We start from the raw sequence: 22,963 nt of genomic DNA, 5'->3' as shown, positions 1-22,963 counted from the left end.
TAAAAGGTACACGAAAGCACCTGTTGCCTCCATTTTCCACCCGTTTTCCTAAAAGCCACGCCCCCTGCTCTAACAGTTCGTTCTCACATGCGGTCTGCTCATGCGTGCAAGTACGAACCATCAACTAATCCCAGCGCAGGAGGAGGGATAAAACTAGCCAATCACAACACAGGGAGGCGGGACTTTCCCGAAAACGGGTGGGAAAAAAGACATTGATAGCCTACCTGGCCCTTGAGAACGGATTTTTCTATTTACTGACCGGAAGGAGCAGGTTTGGAACAGTTAGAAAAAAAACGGAGTGCGAAGGGCCGAGCTGTGTGAGAAAAAGCTCATTGTGAAGGAAAATAAAAGATTGTGGACTCGGGGGAGAAAGCTAAAATGTCAGAGTGGATGTTCTGAGAAAACAAGCTCGGTGTCCAACTTCATGTCTTTGTTGGTCGTGTTGAGGACTTTACCTGTGGCGAGTGAAAAAGGTGAGTGATTTTTTGGTCGAACTGAGGAAAACGAGACAAGATTTAAACCAGAGAAAAACGTTAGGCCACTCTCTGTCAGGAAGCAGGAATCCTTCAGTGTTAAAAACTTAAATAACTTCTTATATCAAAGTGAGAATGTTTCTTTAAGCGCTTTGAACGTTTGTGTGACTGGACTTGCAGACAGAGGTGGGTAGTATAAGGTATATGTATTCAATTCCAAGTCAAATTTGAAGGATTTATACCTTAAAACTATAATATTTTTGCTTATACGGCTATTAGTAAGTACTAAAAGGGATATTCTTTTTCCTCAGCTCCATTTTGTCCTTTTAGTTCCTAACTGTTTTTTAAATTATTTTATGTCATTCAGTTCTGTTGGTTCAGCTCCTGGTTTGCTTTACTGTTGCTCATTCCTCTCAGGTTAGCATTAGCATTTTATTTTAGAGCAAACAAAAAGAGAAGAATAGAGCCTAATAAAATGTAGCCCCTATGCTAATAGATGTACTCCACTGCAGGTGGAGGTGCTTGAAGGAGAATTCCAGCGATTTTTCAAAATTTCTGCATAACGTGATGGTTGAGATTCAAACAAAGTCAGAGTGGTTTGATGTGAAGTGGTTCATTTGCAGAGAAACTCACAGACTCAGATTTCTTCACAGCGGCGGTGACAGCGGGGGTCACAATGTCTACAACACAAATATAGCCATTTTTTATTGACTCTCCAACACCACCAGTGAACCTACACGTGAGTTTACATATGTAATGTTGGTGATGGTGAAATAGTGGTCAGTCTAAAAAAAATTGTTTTCTTTGAGGATGATGTTGCCTTAGAACACCCTTCATGTATCCCTCCACCATGAATGGATTAAAATAAATTCATTAAAATATGATGTAGACCAAAACTACCATAAAACAATGTCTCAAACATCAGGCAGCGTATTCATAACCATTTCATGTAATAACTTGCTGTGAGGGAGCTTTTAAAGGTGGACGTCTGGTTCCTATCACCACCACTGTGAACAGTTCTGACTCTGTAAGTTTCTCTAGAACAGAGCATTTCACACCAAACCACTCTGAATGACTTTGTTGATATGTCAACCATTTAATCATGCAGAAATTTTGAAAAATCAGTGGAGCTCCCCTTTAAGTAGCATGTGGATCTGATACTTTGGTTTCTACTAGGCTACTTGTACTTCTACTTGAGTCATTATTTCATTTAAGTCGCTGCTTGAGGATGGTTATTGTCTCTGGTCAGACTTTATGACAGAGAAATGTATTCTCTGGAATGGGCCTCCATTGCTTGTCCACATCCAAAGAACTGTGTTCATCCTACCGCTTTAACAAAGCTGATAAAAGGCCTCATCTGAGCATAAATGTAACATATTTAATGACTTATTCCTTTTTTAACTGTTCCTACATGGTCAGAACTTTGAAAACATTTAGCCTGTTGACCGTACACTCCAGAATTCGTAACTCGCTTTGCCCTTTGGTTTATTTAACTTGCTTAACCCGTTTTTGTCCATCACTACAGTTCGATTTACGTGATTCTTTTTTTTCCCCATCATTTGCAGGTTAAAGGAGAGAAAGAGGCACTGGTGGTGGTGAGGAGGATCTTTGGGAGTATTCCATCCTCTTGCTTCGTTCCAGTTTTCTCTGTTTTTGGTTTGGAAGGAGATGACAGAGAAAAAGATAGGTGAGTTCTGAATGCACAAAAGCCTTTTCTCTCTTTGACAGCAGACATCGGACGAGTGCGCTGTTAAACATTAATGGAGCGGGCTTCTGCTGACTTATTTGTGGATAGGACATGTTTTGTTCAGACTGAATGTTATAAGCCAGTTATTAGTACTGTAACAAGGTCAAAGGTTGTTTAACTGGAGTTCAGGTGATGTCACCAGACCTATTTGTCAACAGGGTTTGATGAAAGAAATATGTAGAGAAAAGTAAGAGGAGAGACGGAGCTCAAGCATTGGACAGAAATGACACTTTTAAGGCGATTCAACACTGAAAATTGAAAAATTCAAGATGAAACCCTGTCTTACTCTGTTGTCATGCTGGGGTTTTATTCAGAGGCTTTAGGACTATTTGAATGGGATTACTTCCCCGTGGGAATGTAATTTTACCACATGACGTCTGTAATGTTTATGACTGACTCGAACAGGAATATCGCAACATATAACATTTAATTAATTCTTTTACTCTAACCATCTGTCTTGCACTGGGTCATTAGCATTGTTATCAGCTTAAGAATTTACAGGCGGCAGCCAAGATCTACAGAAAATCGACCTTTTTCTGTAATTTGTACACATTTTAATGCTTTATGTTGTACACCTGAGGTAGGATAGTGAATATTGGCTTGATATTAGCCACAAAGAGCACAAGTAAATGCTTCTTTGAGGGCTTCCACACTTAAAAAAACTTATTTTCCACAGAATATGAAAGCATTTATACCATATTGAGTCGCATGAGATTAATATAACATGGGGTTATTTTCTACATCTTATTTTATTGAAGGTAAAAGGCGCTGGAATCTTTACAGACGCAAGAGAGCGCGCTCAGTAAAAATAACTGACGTGTCGCATTCAGATAGGACTAAAATCACTGAGAAACTATGGTAAAAATGACATTAGCACATCTCTTTATATAAAACTTGTGCCATTGTCCCCTTTAACCAAAATCTGCCCCACATGCATGTCCACACTGGCCATAATAAAATGGATGAAGTCATTCAGAATGATCTGATGTGAAATTATCTAGTCTAGAGAAAATTGTTTACAGTGGTTTTGATAGGAACCAGACATCTGAAGGTTTAAAGAGCCTCTAAAAGCTCCCTCACACAAAAGTTATTACATGAAACAGTTACAGACACGCTGCCTGATGCTTGAGATATTGTTTTAAAATAGTTTTGAGATGAGGTTTTGATCTTAAACCTGTTTTTGAAATACATTTACACATCTGAGTGCCCAAAGAAAAGCTTTTTTTCCAATTTATTGCTATTTTACCATCAACATCAGAGGTCCACTGGTCATTTTGAATAGCAAATAAAATGGCTATGTTTGTGACCCCTGGTTTTTGTCACCACCATTGTACAGAACAGAGTTGGTTTCTATACAATGCGTCATTTAACATCAAACCACTCTGAAAGATTCTTTTTAAACCTCAATGTCTGAACAACACAGAAATGTTGAAAAGGAGGTGGAACTTCCATTCAGTTAGATTAAAGAGTTAAATTTAGCATAGGCCCAAATAGGGCTGGGCGATAAAACGATAACGATAATTATCGCGATATAACTTTTCCTCGATAGAGCGATACGACATGTTCGATAAATGTTCGATATAATACACCATTCTCACACTTCCACGTTCAGCGAAAGCCTTGGTGGCGTTTTCTACTGCAAGGAAAGTGACACTACTCTGCTGTCGCCAGGAGAGGGCGCACTTCCGAGTTTTTCTACATGATTAGAGAGGGAGGGGGCCACGAGTAAGATGAGTCTTTAGCAACGGCTGAAACGCGGAGTTACACATCCCCTGTTTGGGTGGAGCGGCCGGCGATCTGCTCTCCTGTGACCGAGTCTGAGTGACGAGGTCAGTGGTGTAACTATACTTTGGCGGCGTTAAATCACAATCCTCACAACTACAGCGCTGTTACAGCGCTCGGATAGTCATATTTAAGTATTAGTGCATTCCCAAGCAACGAAAGTGAAAGAAAGAAGTGGGTTCATGTAAATTACAGCCCTGATTTAAACGAAAGTGAACTGAGGAAGCTGTGAGGCAGTGGAGAGCGGGAGAGCGCTAGCTTTCCAGACTAGCTGTTTTTAGCAGCTGGCTAACTTGAAGCAGCGCTCTGTCACTCATACAACACAGGGAATTGATAATACTGTAGATCAAACACGACACAAAAGCACCAAGAAATAATGATTTGACATTTATCGTGGTATGTATCGATATCGAACGATATGATAACATTTTTGGCCATATTGCCCAGCTCTAGGCCCAAAAATGTTATGCATAATCTTAAAAACTTGCTCAATCTTGGTTAGAAATGTAGTGTAGATTTACATAGAATGTGTATAGTTCCTAGTTCCCAGTTTTCAAGATACTTTTATGGTAACAACTGAAATACTTCAATGCTACAGAGTATCGAAACATTCCTTGTCATTCAATACCAAGTTTCAGTACCTAAGAACTCGATCTGATCAGCATCTGTAAGCCAAAACGCATGCTTGTTCTATCTAGACTACTGATTAATTGTGTAAATTACAGTCTATAGTCATGTTATTAATGTCAGATTGCCTCTTGATTAGTCTGCGGTCCATTGCAGTCAATAAACACACCAAATTTCCAGCCACTCAGGCTCATTTCTGGTTTAAGCCACACCCACTTTTATAATGTAAAAGATAGTTTAAGGAAAAAAATCATCTTTTAGGCATCAAAGTCAAAGTATTAGGTATCGATACCCAGCCATAAAGCTAAATAAACACCGTTGAGCCCTACACCTTCTAGTAAAGCAGGCATTTAGTCGTTGGTTTTCTAGAAAGCGTACCGCATTGAAATATCAACACCTCCGAAGAGTTAACCAGAGGAATCTGTTTCAAATTACTAATGACTTCTCTCAGAATGTAATGAGATTGTTTTACATGTTACTCCCTGAAAAAAGTAATGGAATTGCTCATTACTTTACTTCTACATTACCCACACAGTCAGTATCCTGACACTGAACAAGACGCAGACAAAAGTACTTCTGTTTTTTTACATCATTTGAACAAGGCCGTTTATGTTGTGTGAACCTTTCATTATGAATGGACCAATAGAAACGCTCTAAAATTGCTTGCAGTAAAATCTCTTTAAATTAAGTTACATTAATAGAAAGGAACGTGTTTTCCTTCTCCTGTAAAGTTGCCATTTTGGAGATGCGTGTTGGACAGCAATGTTATATTGATGAAAAATGATTTTTGGTAACAGGGAAATAAGCCAGTAGATACAATTCAGAAACAGCTGCCTCCAAATAAAATCTTTACACTTGCAGAGCTGTTTCTGAGTGACAGTCGAGTCTGGCCTGTTTTCGGGAGATTGGGACTCTTTCTTATTCCGCACATGGTCTTTTATCCATCAGTTTCATGAGTGCAATTAGATACTTTGACAGATTGTTTGCCAGGTTAACAGCACTTTCTGCACTACTCACATTCACAGCGAAAGTTTCATGTCATCATAAATGTCTTACAGTCTTGATATCTTTTTTGATTTGGTCTTGTCTTGGTCTCAGGTTCAAGTAGACTAACTAATTGTTCCAAAAAGACAAGCCGAGTGATGTGTTAAGTATAATGAATGTACAATGAACCACAAAATAATTTCAGTTTCTTCTTTTCTATTTATATTCTGGAAAAATCTTAATCTGGCGTCGGCCTTGACTCGGTCTTGGACTCTCCTGGTCTTAGTCTTGCCTCCGACTTGACTGCTACAAAATCTTAGTCTTGACTCTAGACATGATATGTCCAGGTCTCAAATTATGTACAAAGACTGTCTTTGTAGAGGAATTGTATGTTTTAAGTGCATTGCCTGTAATCAATGTGGTCCTTTTTGAAACATATGAGTAACACAAGTTACATAATTAAGTCAGTAACTAATGTGATTATAAGATTTTCAACTGTATTACAAAAAAGTACACACATGACTTCATTGCATTACTTCATACCATGTAACACCCAACACTGGTATTAACAGTAGAATAAAGAAAGATAGCACGATAAATTCAGTTTGTTAGGACAGAATTACACTCAGTAGACTCACCTCAGGAAATGCTTTGATGAATCAACAGCTGTAGTCGCTCTCAGAGGAGATTTTAGCTCCGTTCCAGCTGAGACTCTTTTACGAAGGTGTCTCTATACTGTCTGCTGAGTGGAGATTGGGTAACGCCTATGGCAAGGAGCTGATTCGCACACACATGTTGTTTTCTGCCCAGTCATTTGTTAAATTGACCTTACGCAGTTGTACGTTGAGATGATGATTGGGGGTTATGGGATAATGGAGCTAAGCATGCAGGGAACCGCTACTTAGTGGAATGTTTTTGATCCCTGTTATGGGTATGTAAGTCTTTAATCCAAAAAAGGAGAAACTTGGATCAACATCCTGACAGTGCTGCTCATTGAAAAGGATGACCTGCAGACAAATTGTAAGTTTAATAACAGATATGTATTGTTAATATGCCACCTGTTAATGATTGCTGATTGCTAGATGTTTTATATGACCAACATTGATCTCCAGTCAGTGAATAAAGCGATATCTTTAGACATTAAGCTCTTTATTTTCCATGCCTGTGTCTCCGACTAGCCTGAACACAGCCAAAAGCACTCAGGTATGCAGTGGACTTCTCCACATCATAACACAGCATTATGTGGTTTTACTGGAGCTGGAGATCAAGCAGCGTTCATGACTCAGACATCCATGACTCACTCAGGACAAACTCCCCCGCAGTCACTAGTAACGTCTTTAGGAGACAAAATAGTGACAAACAGAACTGTCCTCGTAGCAGGCGCATTTCTTTGAGGTACATTTTGTGACAGAGAATGTTGGCAGTGGTATAGTTTGTATTGGATTTGCTGGCTATTTTTGTTTCTGTGTTTTAAAAAAGGAATTCCGCTGATTTTTCAAAATGTCTGCACAGTCCAATTGCTGAGATCTAAACAAAGCCTTTTAGAGTCGTTGATTTCTTTACAGTGGTCAACAATGCTTTTTATTTGCTATCAAAATGACCAACACATGTTTTCTGAGTTTCATATGTGATGGTAAAAAAGGTGGTAAATCAGGAAAAAAGTTTTCTTTGGGGACTATTTTGCCTCACAACACCATGCATGTACCTCTCCACCATGAATGGATTTAAAAAAATACATTTTAGGGCAAAACTGTGTCTTAAAACTATCATAAAGCAATGTATTTCAATGTATCTGTAACCACCTCAGGTAATGACTTTGTGTGAGGCGGCTTTTAGAGGTTCCTATCAACACTGCTGTGAATAATCCTGACTCAGCAAGTTTCTTTCACATCAAACCACTCTGAATTTACATCTTAGCCTTTTCATTATGCAGAAAGTATGAAGGATAAGAGTTACCCCATGAGATTGTTATGTAAATGACTTCTGTTCTCGTTGCCAGAGCCCTATATAAATGAAAAACGGACCTGAATGTACAGAACAAGTGATGTGTGAACTGAAAATATAAGAGACTTCGGCCACTTTCAGATGGATCTTTTGACAGGCTGTGAAATTATACAATATCTACAGTTTTACACAAAGATATTCATTTTCCTGATAACTCATAACCCTCCAGTAATCCCAGACAGTGCTACAAACTGTCAGCAGTAACAACACTCTTTATCACTTCAACGCGAATGGACAGGTTAAACTGCTGTAGACCGAATATGCTATTATTTGGGAACATTATCATGGACAATTGGACAGTTTTTACTGTTTACTTTCCATATACGGACTGTTTGAACAGGGAAGTTCTGAAGCTTGTTTACATAGTTAATCAAAATATTTTTTTTTGTTTCAAAAAAGCAAAGGTCTTCCATGATATGGTTTTCCATGATATGGGCCCTTTATTTATCTGAGACAGCTAAGAGCGTCAGTCTCAAGCAGGGGAACAGTCATCAGTGCACTGTGCCAGAACATGGTTTCAGGAGTTTCAGTCAGCTGTAAGATCCCTCTACTGCACAAAAGTGTTTCTTGTTGCCTGGTCAGATGGGTCAAATTGAGTGCTCCTCGACTACAGACAGAGGGGATAACCCACATGAACAGAACAGAAAGTGGAAGTAAGCATGAGCAAGGCAGTGTTGGCTATTCCTTTGTGTTAGATGTAGGTCAGCACTATAAAAAGAAAAGCTAGATTAACAAGTGACTGTGTCTTAAATGTAGACAGTAAATCTAAATGTTCAAAAAGTACAGCCCATCCACAGTACTATGCTACTGAATAGTACAATGTCAGTGTGATGAGGTTTATTGAAATAACAAGGTGGCTAATATTGAAAAAACATGGTATCCTGGAATTCTGTTAGCACCTTACCATAGTTTGGTAAACCATCATGGATATGTGGTACATTGTGGATGTAAATGACACAAAACAGGTCCCAAATGTGTATGTTTTGCTACTGATGGGAAGAGGAAGGGAAAAGCATAAGCATGTTCAGTGCTTTAGTACCCTTAAGGGTTTCAGTTCCTTTAGTTGGGGAAACTATGTTGTACCATATTCCATGTGTGATCTTTTGTTTGGCAAGTTGCATTGACTTCATATATCCTGTCTGGACTCCAGGCCCTCATAGTACACTCTCAGAAAAAAAGTAGTAAATTCGTACCCCTCAAGTCACCGGGATGGTACCTTCAATAGTATAGCTGTAGTACCTTTAATTAGATGGGGAACATAGTTGCAGTTCAATTTTTGCAGTTACATTGACTCCAGACATCTTCATATGTATTGATTTCAGACATTTTATTTAATTGTTTTTCAATTTATTTATAACACCAATTTATGAAATGGTCCAAAAATGCATTTTTTCCCCCTGGGAAAGAGAACATAGCCTACCTTCAAAATTCATTTTAAGGTGCATAATTGGACCTGTTGTACCTTTTAAGGGACATTTACATTGTTTATACCTTGAGTGCAATTTTGTTGCAGTAAACAGATCTGCTGTTTGTGCCAAAACTGCTTAATTAGAAAAGACAAGGAGAAAAAAGAGCTGATATGCCCACCTTAAGCAGTCACATGACAGTGGGAAGCAGTGTGGATTTTGCACATCCGATATCTTAAAGTGCTCCCACACGTAATTTTTTAGGCATCTTTGCACATTTAGTGCCAATAGTCATGTGAAAGGCAGTGCGTTTTGTGTGGTTTGAGGCTAGGAGATGTGAATGACTGACATTTGTAAGGCAATCAGCTATACCATCCAATACAATTCTAAAATATTAACATCTTCTTTTATAAAGACCGTTGCTGATGAAATTAGTTATAGGCTATAATTATTGTGAACACTAAACAGAGAACTGAATACCAACTTAATGAATGAATACTTGAATATTCAAATTATTTGGGTCCAGGTACACAATTGGACCCTTAAAGATCAGGTTGTACATGTATTTACATTGTTTTCACCTTGGGGAACAAAATCTACCTGTACAATACCCTATCTGTGATACTGCACTGGCCGTAGTATTAATTGACTTAAGTTTTTTGTAGTGAGAATCTAAGCCTGCAGGATGTTTCTGAGTTTGAAGGAACTTGTTCTTTCTTCCTTATCTGCAATTGGATGTTTGTGTTTTGCTGATGTTTGCTGGATTTTAATGTTTTCTGAGGTTGACTGGATTGAGCTGGATTATCTGACTGAATATCTAAGAGCATCCTGATCAGAGCTGGAATGATTCATGATTTCCTTGATGCTGTAGATTCTACCATTACTAGTACCATGTAGTACAGAAACTCCTCTCATGGTTCATAGCCTTTATTACAAGTTGTAAACAACAAGAAGAGCTGAACAGTGTTCAGTCTTTTTATCCAGCATTTTATGTAATTCACACTTTTATAATTTTCCAACAAGTGTAAGTCATAAAACAATACATTGTCCATCAGCATGACACCCTATCAGGAAGATGAGCAACTTCCCTGTAGAAGTGCATTTATTCAGTGTATATATAAAATATAAATAAAAATGCTGGATTGATATTGGTACGTTCTATTACTAGCCTATTATATGACTAAGAGAAGACAATAAGTAACAAAATATAATTAAACATTAGAGGTCTAGAGGTATTATGGTCAGTTTTCGATATTATTTCAGTGTAAACACCTCAGTCGGAATGAACTAGTCCAACTGAGGCCATTTAGAATACAGTTTCTATCCGATTAAACGAGGTGGGTAATCCTGTAAATAGAAGAATAATATCCGTGTAAACGCCTGTCTCTGATTACATTCCCGATCGGAAGGTCTAAATACGTTCTGATCATGTGCGTCACGTCATAGTGAAAGTTTAGAACGTTCAACACGGCGGAGCAGAAACTGGTCTGCAGAGGAGACGAAGTTTATGCTTTGAACTGTAAAAGACGGCGGTGGGACGGACGTCCATCTTATATGTCTCAGAACACGACGTCTTCCTCTCGGCCTTCTTTAATAAGTACATGTGAAGTATGTTATCCTGAGTCTGACATCATTTTAAAGCAATTGAAAACACAAGCGCATACAAGTGGTTCACTAGGCAGCTGCATCATTTTGGATCGGAATACTTGTAGTGTGCAAGTAAACTGAGATTTTCATCAGATTGTTAAGCAGAGTGAGCATATAAACACCTCAGTTTTAATCTATACTCAGAATGTATTCAATCAGATTGGCAAAAGTCTTTGCATGTAAACATAGCCAATGATATTGGAATAATAATGGTATTGGTGGATATTTGCTTTAAAACAATATTAGCATTAGACTGATGTTAAGATTTGGCCAATATTTCAAACCTATATTTGATGATGTAGTTATTGTACAGAACGTTTAGGCGGCGCTGGGCTACTACACTAAAATTGATGGATTTCATTCATTTCACTGCATTTGTAACCCTCTAAAAATAAATGTTATGTTTGTTTGTAAGGTAACATCTAATTTTGACAGTCCACTGTAGATGCTAACATTCAGACAAATAGCTATTACATGCAGCTGAATTTGTTGAGTGTGTAAGATCCTATTAAACCTAACCCTAACTCTAACTTCAACACCAAACCTACACTGTCTCCTAAACCTTGCCATAATGTTGTTGAGAATCAACAAAGTATCACCAGAATGTTATTTAGAAATAGAAGTATCTGTAGATCATCTATACGGGACCATCAAGATTTGTAATGCTAAACCAGGTAGATGTAGGCTTAATTTCTACGTTTTATAAAGCAGATACGTGCATGAAAAATATCGGATATCGGCACCGAGCCTGAATTTTACCATTGGTGCATTGCTAATAACAACTTTTCATCAAATTCTAATCAGAATAAAATGTCTCCTCTTCTACTTACAAACACTGTGGAATGGTTGGAAAGTATCCAACCACACTTTCAACAGAATTTCTACATTTGTTTCAAAGAGCTACGCATGAGACATAATTAAAGAATTAAAGAAGAGATGACTCATGGTGTATATTTGTGATTTTGAAAAAGCATTATTTATCTACTGCAGCCCCTATAAAATAGCAGGACTCATATAACACAGCTCAGCCAGGGACAGGTTTCCAAATGTCCCTATAAAATGGCTGTGCAGATCACTTTGAACATTAAGAGCCTTCAGTGAAATGGGGAATCTGGATGTAAATTTCTACTGAGTGGCAGCTAAACAAGCCTGGACAGCCCCTCAGTTATTATGTCCTTTCCCTCCACTTCAGGGCAGTGACATTAGAGATTACTCAAAAACACACCTGTTCAAACATTCAAAAAGTGTTACCATTGTACCCCCACCTGGCCTGGGACACCCTGGGTGCTCGGCCAGGTAAATGGGAAAAATAGCCCCTCGTCCCATTGGGCATGTGCTGTTGATGTTCCGTTCTATTTAGAGACAGGGCAGGAGGCTTAGGTTTCCTCCTGTGAACCAGAAAGGCAGGCAGCGATAAGAAACAACCACTGCTCATGTCTATCAAGAGATTTCTAAGGAGTTACCGTAGAATTTCATTCTTTCAGAGAAAATGTAACTATAGCCCTGGTTATATTTGGCATTTTAAAGTGTCCTGTATCTGGATGTTGTGCATATATCATTTAAAAGTCTAATTGGGCTTCTTGATTGGAATGTGATTGTATCTGTTTATGTAAACCCAATACTTGGCTATGTTCACATTCATCTAACATCTAACATCATCAAAACTATGTAGACACCCCACTTAATTATTGAGTTTAGGTGTTTCAGTCAAACCCATTACTAACAGGTACATATAATCTCCATAGACAAAAACTGGCAGTAGAATGGATCGTACTGAAGAGCTCAATGACTTTAAACCTGGCCCTGTCATAAGATGCCACCTGTCCCACAAGTCAATTTGTGAAATATCTGCCCTGCTAGATCTGCCCCAGTCAACTGTAAGTGCTATTATTGTGAAATGGAAATGGCTAGGGCTACTGGACTCAGTAGTAGCGTAAACAATTTTTTTTGGAGTGACAAGTCATTCTTCACTATCTGGCAGTCTGATGGACGAATCTGTGTTTTGGAGGATGACAGGAGAATGTTACATACCAGAATACATAGTGCCAACAGTAAAGTTTGGTGGAGGAGGGATAATGATCTGGGACCTTTTTCAGGGTCTGGGCTCGGCCCCTTTGGTCCCAGTGAAGGGGAAATGTTAATGTTACAGCATACAAAGACATTTTGTACAATTTTATGCTTCCAACTTTGTGGGAACAATTTGGGGAAGGTTTCCTGTTCCACTATGACTGAGCCCCAGTGCTCAAAGCGAGGTCCAGAAAGACATGTTTGATGAGTTTGGTATGAAGGAACTCTGCACAGAGCCCTGACCTCAACCCCTCTGAACACCTTTGGGATGAACTGGAACAGTGATTGAGAGCCAGGCCTTGTTGTCCAAGATCAGTGCCTGACCTCACAAATGCTCGTTTAGCTGAATGGGTACAAATTCCCACAGACACACTCCAAAATCTTGTGGAAAGATTCCCAGAAGAGTAGAGGCCGTTATAGCTGTAAAAGGGCGGGGTGAGGCTGAGGGTGGGGGGTGAATGGGGGATAACTCCATATTAATGCTCTTTTTTTGGAATGGGGAATACAGCTGATGTATGTGTCCACATACTTTTGGCCATATAGTGTACATAACTGTCTTTTCTGTCTCTGTAGCTTAAAATGACTGTGATGCTCTGCACTGCGCTGCACTGGGACGCTAAGTGGGTATCATTACTTTGTACTACATTTATTAAATTAGCTTCGACCATGTCTAAAAAAAAAGAGGTACTTTGTTAGATAGTAGATATTATTAAACCAGTATGTACCAACCAATCACAATTCACAGCCATACATTACCCACCATACAAGTTATCTGCATTATCATAGAACCAGATCACGACATTGTATCATTTTCATTTGGTTCAGTTGGTTTCACATCGGAAAGGATAAAGTGCACCAAACTATACATGGGTTTTCTTTGATTGGTCAGGTATTTGGTGGGATACTGGCTCTCTGTTACTTTCATGTTTGCCTGCATTAGCGCCAAAAAAGACTATCATAGTCTAAAATCCAGACCTGTTCCTTAAATATATTCTTGATACAATGTTTAATCTTATCCATTATGATGCAGGAAGATCACCAGTGTCTGGCCCAACCTGTCAGGAATAGAACTCGTGGCCTAAAACTACAAATTTTTTTTTGGACAACAGCAATGTGCTTCGAGAATGTTATGAGCATCTGTAAAAGGTAAAATGTTAAAATGAGGACATTATGTTAACAGTACAGCGCTGATGTGCTGCAAGAACAAGAGAAAAATAAGCTCTGAATATTGAATTCTCCCATTTGGTGTGGACTGTCATAACAGTGTGCTCCCTTTAGCAGTGAACTGATCCAGGGTTCACCTGGAAGTGGACCGTGACCAGCAGACCATGTTTCTGTTGTTTGGTGCACCAGTGCGAATGTACTGTGTTTTGATTTGATGGCGATCCGATTACTATGATTGGATCATGGTGATCGGATGTTAATGTCAAGTCAAAATAGGGCCTGTATGAAAAGACCTGTCACAATTATTACATAATCAGTTATTTTCTATAGTTGTGCTTTCAGAGTCATGTGTTTACATCACACCAAACTGAATAGTGAATACTGAATTTGGTGTTTTCGTACTTTTCATCCTGCAAATGCATGTAAATGAAAGAAGGAAGTGCATTTATTGAGACACATCATGGGCTCTGACTTGGTGCTGTAAAACATTGAGAAGGTGGCAGTGAGTGATGTTTGTTTATTTGAGCTCAAGCTGTTTCCGGCATCATTCAAATGCTACAAAGTGTCGACAGCACGTTAGTAAGATCAAGGCTTCTACTGTAAGGCCACTTAAGGCTTGTGCTGTCATAGCTGGACACAGTGAGCAAAAAGATTGAATTGCTAAATTGCTAATTATGTATAAGGCAATTAATCACCAGGTAAAACCGGCCTACAAACACAGGAGTCCAAAAGTCTGAGACCGCATTGAAAATTTGGAATTTTTTTAATGTACCCTGGAAATAAACAACGGATATTTTTAAAATAAAAAAATAAAACAAAGAAACTTAGAGCAAGTAAAATGATAAGATTCTGCTCTGTTTGTAGGTCACTATTCAAATGTAAGCAAATTTGTTAAGGCCTTTGCACAAAAGCTCAGTTTTTTTAAATCTTATCTCTCTTATTGAAGCTCATGTTCAGACGACTCTCAGGCGGATTTAATTTGCTATCAGCTGCTTTTGCACAAACTTATGGAGTCCATGTGAGGTCAAATGCACGCTGTAATTAAATAAAAGAGGGACCTGCCAAATGCTGAGAAATTCTGAAATTCTTGTAAACATTTAAAAGATTCTGCTTTTAGAATCTTTAGAATACAAATTGTAACGACATTAAGAAAACAACCTCCAGTCTCTGGTGATGAAGTCTCTTCATATCATGATACTATGTGTAATACTAAGTATATGTTGTGTGCATACGAGCTCAGAGTCTGCATGGCAACTGCAGTTAATCATCACACTGCAGTGTCTCTGTTTTGAGCTGGACTGTTCAGCTCCACAGTTGAAGAGTCTTCAGTCGAGCCAAAGTACCATTACTTCAGACGAATTAGCCTCTGGAAAAGTAGTTCTTTGAGAAATGTTCAAATGCTCGCCTGAAAGTTCACCCAAGTTTCCAAGCTGTAAGTTCCAAATCACTTCAGTATGTACTCATTAAGCTAGGCTAGGCTAGGCCCAGCATGCCACAGCTAAATTGTAGGTGTCTTTTGGAGGCAGATTAAATGACATATGATGACTACTGGGACTAAATGAGCAGGGTATAATGCAGGGCTGTAATTAGCACCGTGGGCAGTCAATGAAATTAAACTGGAACAGGACAAGAGTTGTACTGAGGTAAATATGAACATGTGTAGCAAAAGCTACAGTCATAGTTTGAGATTTCAGCAATGCAAATCTGGAATTGGACCTGCCACAGTAATTACATCATCACCTGATCGCAAACATTTTAGCAGATCGCACTTATTTGAGCTGACCACACTTACGTTCCACAGTTATTAGCTTTCACAATCATGCTTACGTCTCAACAAACAGTATGTGAATCTGTTGAGTTGAGGCAAATGCATGTAAATAAAAGAAATCAAAAAGCATTTATTGAGACAATAATGGGTCTTATAAAAAACTACAGCTTCTGTATGGTGCTATAATACATTTAGGGGTGGCGGTAAGTAATGTTTGTTTATTTGAGTTTGTGCTGTTTCAGTCTTCTTTTGGGAACTGCCTTGTATTGACAGCCAGGAAGCAAGATATAATATAATATAGCAATAAAACATACGATATTGTGTCGAATTGCAGTGTAGCGTATCATACTGTATCGTTGTATCATGACTTGCGTGTTTAATTGTGGCTGGCTCGTGACATCAGGACAGACACTTTTATATTGCTGATAGCTCTGAACATAAAATTGAAACTAGGAATGTTAGTGATTAACCCATTAACCGGAAAAAAATAAAAATTTTCAGCTAATGTTTTTGGTTAAAAAGTTCACTTTTTTCATAAACAGTTAATATTTGATCATCTAATTATTTTTTTGGAGTTGACTCCTGCTCTCCTACTCTCGAGTCGACTCCTCGATTCTACTTAATTTTAATTGGTAGAGCCAGAGCCATTGACAAAGGGACGTGGCAGAGATGAACCCGTCCTACATGTAGCTAACAGAACTATCACAACTAGGTTATTTAGCCACATGTCTCAATGCTAATAGTTTACAACTTTTTTAAATGCCCCTTAAATGTTGCTGCCCTAAAGCTGCAGTAGGTAACCTGTATAAAACCTTTGTCATATTTGCTAAAACTATCACTGTGTCCTCACAGTAGTGCATGAGACAGATAATCTGTGAAAAAATCAGGCTCCTCTAGCTCCACCTACTGCTTTTAATGCCATTTGCAAGAGTCCTCCGCAACTGAATCAAAACAACCAGTCAGAGCCAGAAGGACTGTCTGACAGTCAGTCGGAGTGTCAGACACTGTCAGTGTCTTCAGCAAGCAGCTTCAGCAAATGCAAACGCATTGTTTAGTTCATGTTCTTACTGGTATGTGCTCCATGCTGTTTACCTGGCCTCTTCAGTTGCCATAGTTGCTAGCCACAGCAGCCTCCTCTGCTGGGAGGGGCTTTGGAAGCGGGACTGAGAGAGAGGAGGAGTGACTTGGAAGTTAGACTCCTTCAAATTTTCAAGCAAAGTCCACTCTCTTCCCAATTTTGTGTACTGCGGCTTTAAGCTATAGCCTACAAATATGTTTTTTAACGGTCATGTTTGTCCCATGACAGAAAAGCTCTAAAGCTGCGAAGCTACCGACTTTATGTTGATTGTTTATACTATGCATATGAACTTCAAGCTATCCCTGGTGAGGCCATGTATATGTTCGTTAACTAATAACGTAGTAAATGTAAGTAAGTAGACTACATTAAGGTATGGTCATATCTGTATGTGATATATATATATATATTATATATATATATATATATATATATATATATATATATATATATACACACACACACATACTATATGGACAAAAGTATTAGGGCACCTATACATTACGTTACACCTACAGGAGCTTTTATGACATCCCATTCTAAATCCATAGACATTAATATGGAGTTGGTCCCTCTTTTGCAGCTATATCAGCTTCCACTCTTCTGGGAAGCTTTCTACAAGATATTAAAGTGTGTCTGTGGGAATTTTTGCCCATTTATCCAGAAGAGCATTTGTGAGGTCAGACACTGATGGTGGACGAGAGGGCCTGGCTCACAATCTCTGTTCTAGTTCATCCCAAAGGTGTTTGATGGGGTTAAGGTCAGGCCTCTGTGCAGGCCAGTCAAGTTCTCCCACACCAAACTCACCCAGCCAGGTCTTTATGGACCTTGCTTTGTGCACTGGGGCTCAGTCATGCTGGAACAGAAAAGGACCTTCCCCAAACTGTTCCCACAAAGTTGGAACCATACAATTGTCCAAAATGTCCTGGTCTGCTGAAGCATTAAGATTTCCCTTCACTGGAACTAAGGGGTCTAGACCAACCCCTGAAAAACAAACCAAGCAGCTGAATTCAGTGATTAAGATGTGCGTCCCATATATGTATATATTTGTTAACACATTTTCAGCCATGTTTTTTTTTGGTGTATTGAAAAATACATTGTATTGAGACACTATGGTATTCTATCAAATTGAGTCATGGATTTTGTGGATTGTTACATCCCTACAAGCTAGCTAATCAGCTAATTTGGCCATTTTAGGCATGTACCTTAATAGCTGCATGCAATAAACAAAAAAGACTGTTAAATTCTCGCCATTTTTAATATGCCAATTGATTGGCAGCTAAAATGTCATAATCCTGGCAGGCTTATTTATTGATTTACTGATAAGATGTTGATGTGTAATTTAACATAGGCTTGTATTTGCGCACATGTGGAAGCCTTTGTTTATTGCAGACGGACATATGAAGCGAACAGGCACTGGGCTCTGAAATGTAATCACAAAAGTGTTTGAAAATGTAATAGTTTTAGTCAGTTTTCTTGACCACTTACGTCTCATTAAGCTCTACGAGATGCTTAAAAAGATCAAACGTTAGTTCACATGATTGTTTATGTAACCGACCAGCTGCATGGTCAAATCTCACGAATCCTGTCCTGGGACAGATTGACACTCAGTCTGCTGTGTGATTGTGCGTGTCAGTGTGTGTGTCTGTGTGTGTGAGAGGGGAGTAGAATATGGCACTGGTATTAAATACTCAGTTTGCTTTGCATGGAAGTGCTGACTTTGGACTATTGATCTCATTCTTCTCTCTGCAGTAGTAAGTGAGCTTCGTGCTTAATCTGCTGGAGTCTCTGGATTTCAGGGCAAATTCATTTCTGTTAGGTATTTTGTGAACACTGAGTTATTCTCACAGGCATGACAGACTCAAAAAATAATTAACACAGTGTTTTCCCTTATTTGGATGTGATGCCTGGTTGAGTATTTAGAAATAAACCTGATTGATTTAACTGATTTTCAGTAGATATACATTTTGTGATGTAAGTGACTAAACTGTCATTACCACAACACAATGAGATCTGATGATAAATCTGATAATGATAAATTTTTTCCCCAACTTTTTTATAATCTGCATACTGTTGTCTCATTATTTTGAAGCTATTTATTAAAACGTTTCACAGTTATATTTTGTGATTTTATCTCATTACCGAAACACATTGGCAGCCATTGAGTTTATTTCACTTGTGCAACATTTTGTTGTTTTGCTTGAATTTAAAGTAACTTTTCTTCTACCATATAGAGCTCCAACTGAACTACTTATTATATGATAATTTATCATCTGCTTGATGATTATGACATTGAAATATTAATGTTGATTGTTTGAGGCAGTTTTGTGAGAATTAAATTATCTCTCTTATCTGTGCTGTGGGCTTTGAATATAATTCAATATAATGTAATATAATATATATGTCAAAATAAAACTTCACATAAAAATCTCCATTTTTGTTGTTTTTTAAATTATTTTTTAATAATTTGAATGTGTCAGCTGTTCTTACCTCATATGGCCAGCGGACAAATAGAAATGGTCCCCAATTACTTGGAATAAAACCTGCATTTAATATTTTTCCTGCTCCTGTAAAATCACCAATTTGGAAATGGTGGCTTTGTTCTAACAGCAATGATTTATTAAGCCCTTTAGGCAGTAGAGGCTACTCTGCTGAATATTATACACATTTTTCTTAGACATATAGTTCTTTTGAGGCCTGTCATTTCACTGCCCTCAGGTTCTGTACATTGTTCTGTACGTTTATAATAAACAACATCATTTGGCTGCTTGCTCTGTAATGTGTCTTTGGTTTGTCTTTTACAGGAGCACAAGGGATGGCCCTATGTAGTCCATGCCGAGTTGCTGTTGCTGTGGGTTTGACTGTGGTTGTACTGGGGGCATTGGGAGCCACCATCTGGGCCCTGGGTGAGACATGCTGCTGTGTTTTATGGGAAATGTATTGTCTAGCACTAGGATGCTCGAGTTTGCTCCCAGTTACCTTGATTGTTGACAATGTGTGGCAATATCCCAGTCTTAATGTCTGTTTGTGTCTATGTCAGTAATTTAAAGGTCTATAAGTGTCTATGTCAGTAATTTAAAGGTCTATTCATGTCTATGTCAGTAATATTAATGTCTATTCATGTCTATGTCAGTAATATTAATGTCTGTTCATGTCTATGTCAGTAATTTAAAGGTCTATAAGTGTCTGTCATTAATTTAACTGTCTATTCATGTCTGTGTCAGTAATATTAATGTCTGTTCATGTCTATGTCAGTAATATTAATGTCTATTCATGTCTGTGTCAGTAATATTAATGTCTGTTCATGTCTATGTCAGTAATATTAAGGTCTGTTTGTGTCTGTTGCAGTAATATTAATATCTATTCATGTCTATAGCCCTATTCAAGCTGGATTAGTTTTAGGAGGTGCTGTAATATGATCTAAATGGGATTTTACTGGCCAGTTTGTATGAGATAAGTTTTGTATGCATTTCATTGGTCCCTCAAGGGTAATTTGTCAATTTGCTGTCTAACTATTCCCTGTTTGGTAGCAGCACAGCATCACCAGCAGAGCAGCACTGCCTAGGGCATTGGGGGGTCAAGTGCCTTGCCCAAGGGCACAACCAGATATACCCAGTCAGTCCTGGGATTCAAACCCATGACCTTCTGATTGCTGACTAGCCTCCATTTGTACAAGGCTACTGGTCGCCCCAGTAATATCCATGTTTATTTAATTTCTCCAAATTACCCCACATCGCCCGGATTGAAACGCCATAGCCTGAACGTTCACGTCAGAGTTAAGGTTCAAATGAAATGGGTCCAACCTAGGGCTGCAATGATTATTTGATAAAAATGCTGTATATCATGATATCACTGTATTGCTAGCATGATCTGCACTTAAAAGGCAGAGTACGCTGGCTGTCTGGACCAGGAAGAAACTGCACTGGGAGTTAAGACTAACACAGCTGGGCAAAAAGCGTTTTTTGATTGGTTTAAAAGCCCTGGACATTTAGAGGCTAAAACAAGGTCACCATCTCGCTGATTCTCGAGAGCTGACAAAAAACCGGTTTCATTTTTTGCTGCTCGCTATGACTATAGCTGTTTATCAGTGTGTTTTTTTATTTACCTTGTAGTATCTCAAGTTTCATTAATAAATAATATAGAAATATTTATTATATTATATATTGTATAATATTATTATGTAATGTAATAAATATTGATAAAAGTATAAATAATAATGACTGTAATAATAACAATAAATAACAGACAAAAATGTATTTAATCACTAAAGTAAAACACATATCTTTCTTTATTCTTATAGAACATTCAAATATCCGAGATTATATTCCAGCTAATATCAGACACAGTAGCAATAAGATAGTGATATGGGCTCAACATAACCTTCCACCCAAGAGAGCTCAGACAGAACTGCCCTGTGACAGGTACTTTCAGGGTCCTTTATTTTAATTCTATGTCTGAGTAAGCCATTACTAAAAGTGTTGTTGATTTGCTTTGCTTGGAAATAATTACTTAGCAGACTATGAACGTTGCAGATTTGTGCAGGAGTTAAATCACAGATCTCGTCACTAATCTCTGAAATTACAGCACCTTCTCATGTAGAACCAGTCCAGTTTGAAAATAGCTTATGGTGGTGAAACTCATGTTTATGGTAATAAATCATTTTTGATTTATATGGCAGTAGTTTTGATGTCTATTCATGTCTAAGGCAGTAAAATCACGTCTGTGGCAGTAATACTCGTGTATATGGTAATAATACTAATTTGAAGGATACTGAAGTGTAATGTTGATCTACTTTTGAACTTGAGTTTTTAAAGGCGTGTATTTGTGCTTGTTTTTCAGTAACCTACTTGAGGACAGCAGAAGACACAGGCTTATACGATGGTAAGGTGCTAACAAATCAATGGATTGTAACAGTATCTTGTTTCAGAATGCCTGACATTGGAGTTGTAAGGACTTGTGTGATGTTAGTCATGTTAGCCTGTGTTTGTAATTAGGGCTGGGTGCTTTAATGATATTCATCATTATGGTGTGTCTAGTCAATAGTTCTAAAGCACTGGACACCGATATGTAAAAACTAAGACAGATTTAGAGCCATTATAAAGAGACTGTAAGTAAAAACAACCAGTGTAAAATAACTGCATAAACTGCATCGTGAGCAAGTAACTGATTTTTCCTAATGTTTTTCTGTTTTGCCTCCTGTTTCATTTATTTTTTTGCAAATATTCAGTTAAAAACATGGAACTTTTTTCATTCACTGCTTTGCTGATGCATTTTGTTTGTTCCAGCTTGTTGGCAAATTTGTAAATGTGAAAATATGTCCATGTTTTGAGATGTTATATTTATATATTGCAGTATGCTCTGTCTCATTTGTAATAGAAGTAATCTTATTGCATCTTCCTCCCCATTACAGTGCAGGTGAGCGTGGCAGATCAGAGGCTGCGGGTGTTTGACTCGGTACAGCGGAGGTGGAGGCACGTGTGCTCTTCCAGCGCCAATCAGCTGCTCGCTGCCATCAGCTGTGAGGAGATGGGCTTCGTCAGGTAACGATGAAGAAAAGAGGGGACTGAGAAAAAAGGCAGAGAGAAGAGAGAGAGAGAGCTTGCAAGGGAAAATGGGAGGAAAAGATGGAAAGCAGCATAATGTACTAGAAGTGCTGAACAGTGAAGTGTGGATTAGGGCTGAACGACTGGGAGAAACAATTGCGATTTTTCTGACCAATAATGCGACTGCTTTTCAAATCTGATTATTTTGTATAAATTAAGATCCAGGCTTTTTTTTACCAAGAGGACCAGCAGGTTCATTTTTCAGATTCGAGGCTTGATTGGTGAACGTAGTGTGCCAGACTACCAGTTCACAAGCTCTACGTTATTAGGTTAAAAGGCAGTATTGCGAGAAATTAAAAGTGAGATAAATGAAGCTCTTGAGTTTTGAAAATTGCACTCTTGCAATTTCAATATAAAACCAATGAATTATTCAGCCCTAGTATGGAACACACAGCAGCCAAAATGAGGGCTGAGCCAGCAGAGGAAGCTGCAGTTTACAGTTTTCCACATTTTAAACGTAAGATAAATGTATTTTTTTTGAGGTTATATGCAATAGGCCATTGTGACATGCAGCCAAGTATTTCCAGATTTTATAATAGTATGATATGGAGTGTCTAGTTTAAATATGCAGTGCATAGTGACAGAATTAACCCCTGTGTGGTTTTGGGATCTGTGG

General features: G+C 38.3%; 1 protein-coding gene across 1 annotated transcript in view; it reads left to right on the top strand.

Moving 5' to 3' along the window:
• The first annotated feature begins 227 nt into the window (after window positions 1-227).
• Window positions 228-22,963, top strand: part of hpn (hepsin) — a 34,695-nt gene continuing 11,959 nt past the window's right edge. Inside the window, exons 1-5 of the mRNA XM_036558912.1 lie at window positions 228-473; window positions 2,039-2,160; window positions 19,549-19,650; window positions 21,584-21,625; window positions 22,155-22,284. Of these exons, the coding sequence (XP_036414805.1) occupies window positions 2,142-2,160; window positions 19,549-19,650; window positions 21,584-21,625; window positions 22,155-22,284 (293 nt within the window). The 5' untranslated portion in view covers window positions 228-473; window positions 2,039-2,141. The remainder of the gene's footprint in view (window positions 474-2,038; window positions 2,161-19,548; window positions 19,651-21,583; window positions 21,626-22,154; window positions 22,285-22,963) is intronic.

This window comes from Colossoma macropomum, unplaced genomic scaffold (genome assembly GCF_904425465.1).
Source record: "Colossoma macropomum unplaced genomic scaffold, Colossoma_macropomum, whole genome shotgun sequence".
Taxonomy (NCBI): Eukaryota; Metazoa; Chordata; class Actinopteri; order Characiformes; family Serrasalmidae; genus Colossoma; species Colossoma macropomum.
Note: the sequence above shows the minus strand (reverse complement) of the source record. Positions and strands in the feature narration are given on the sequence as shown.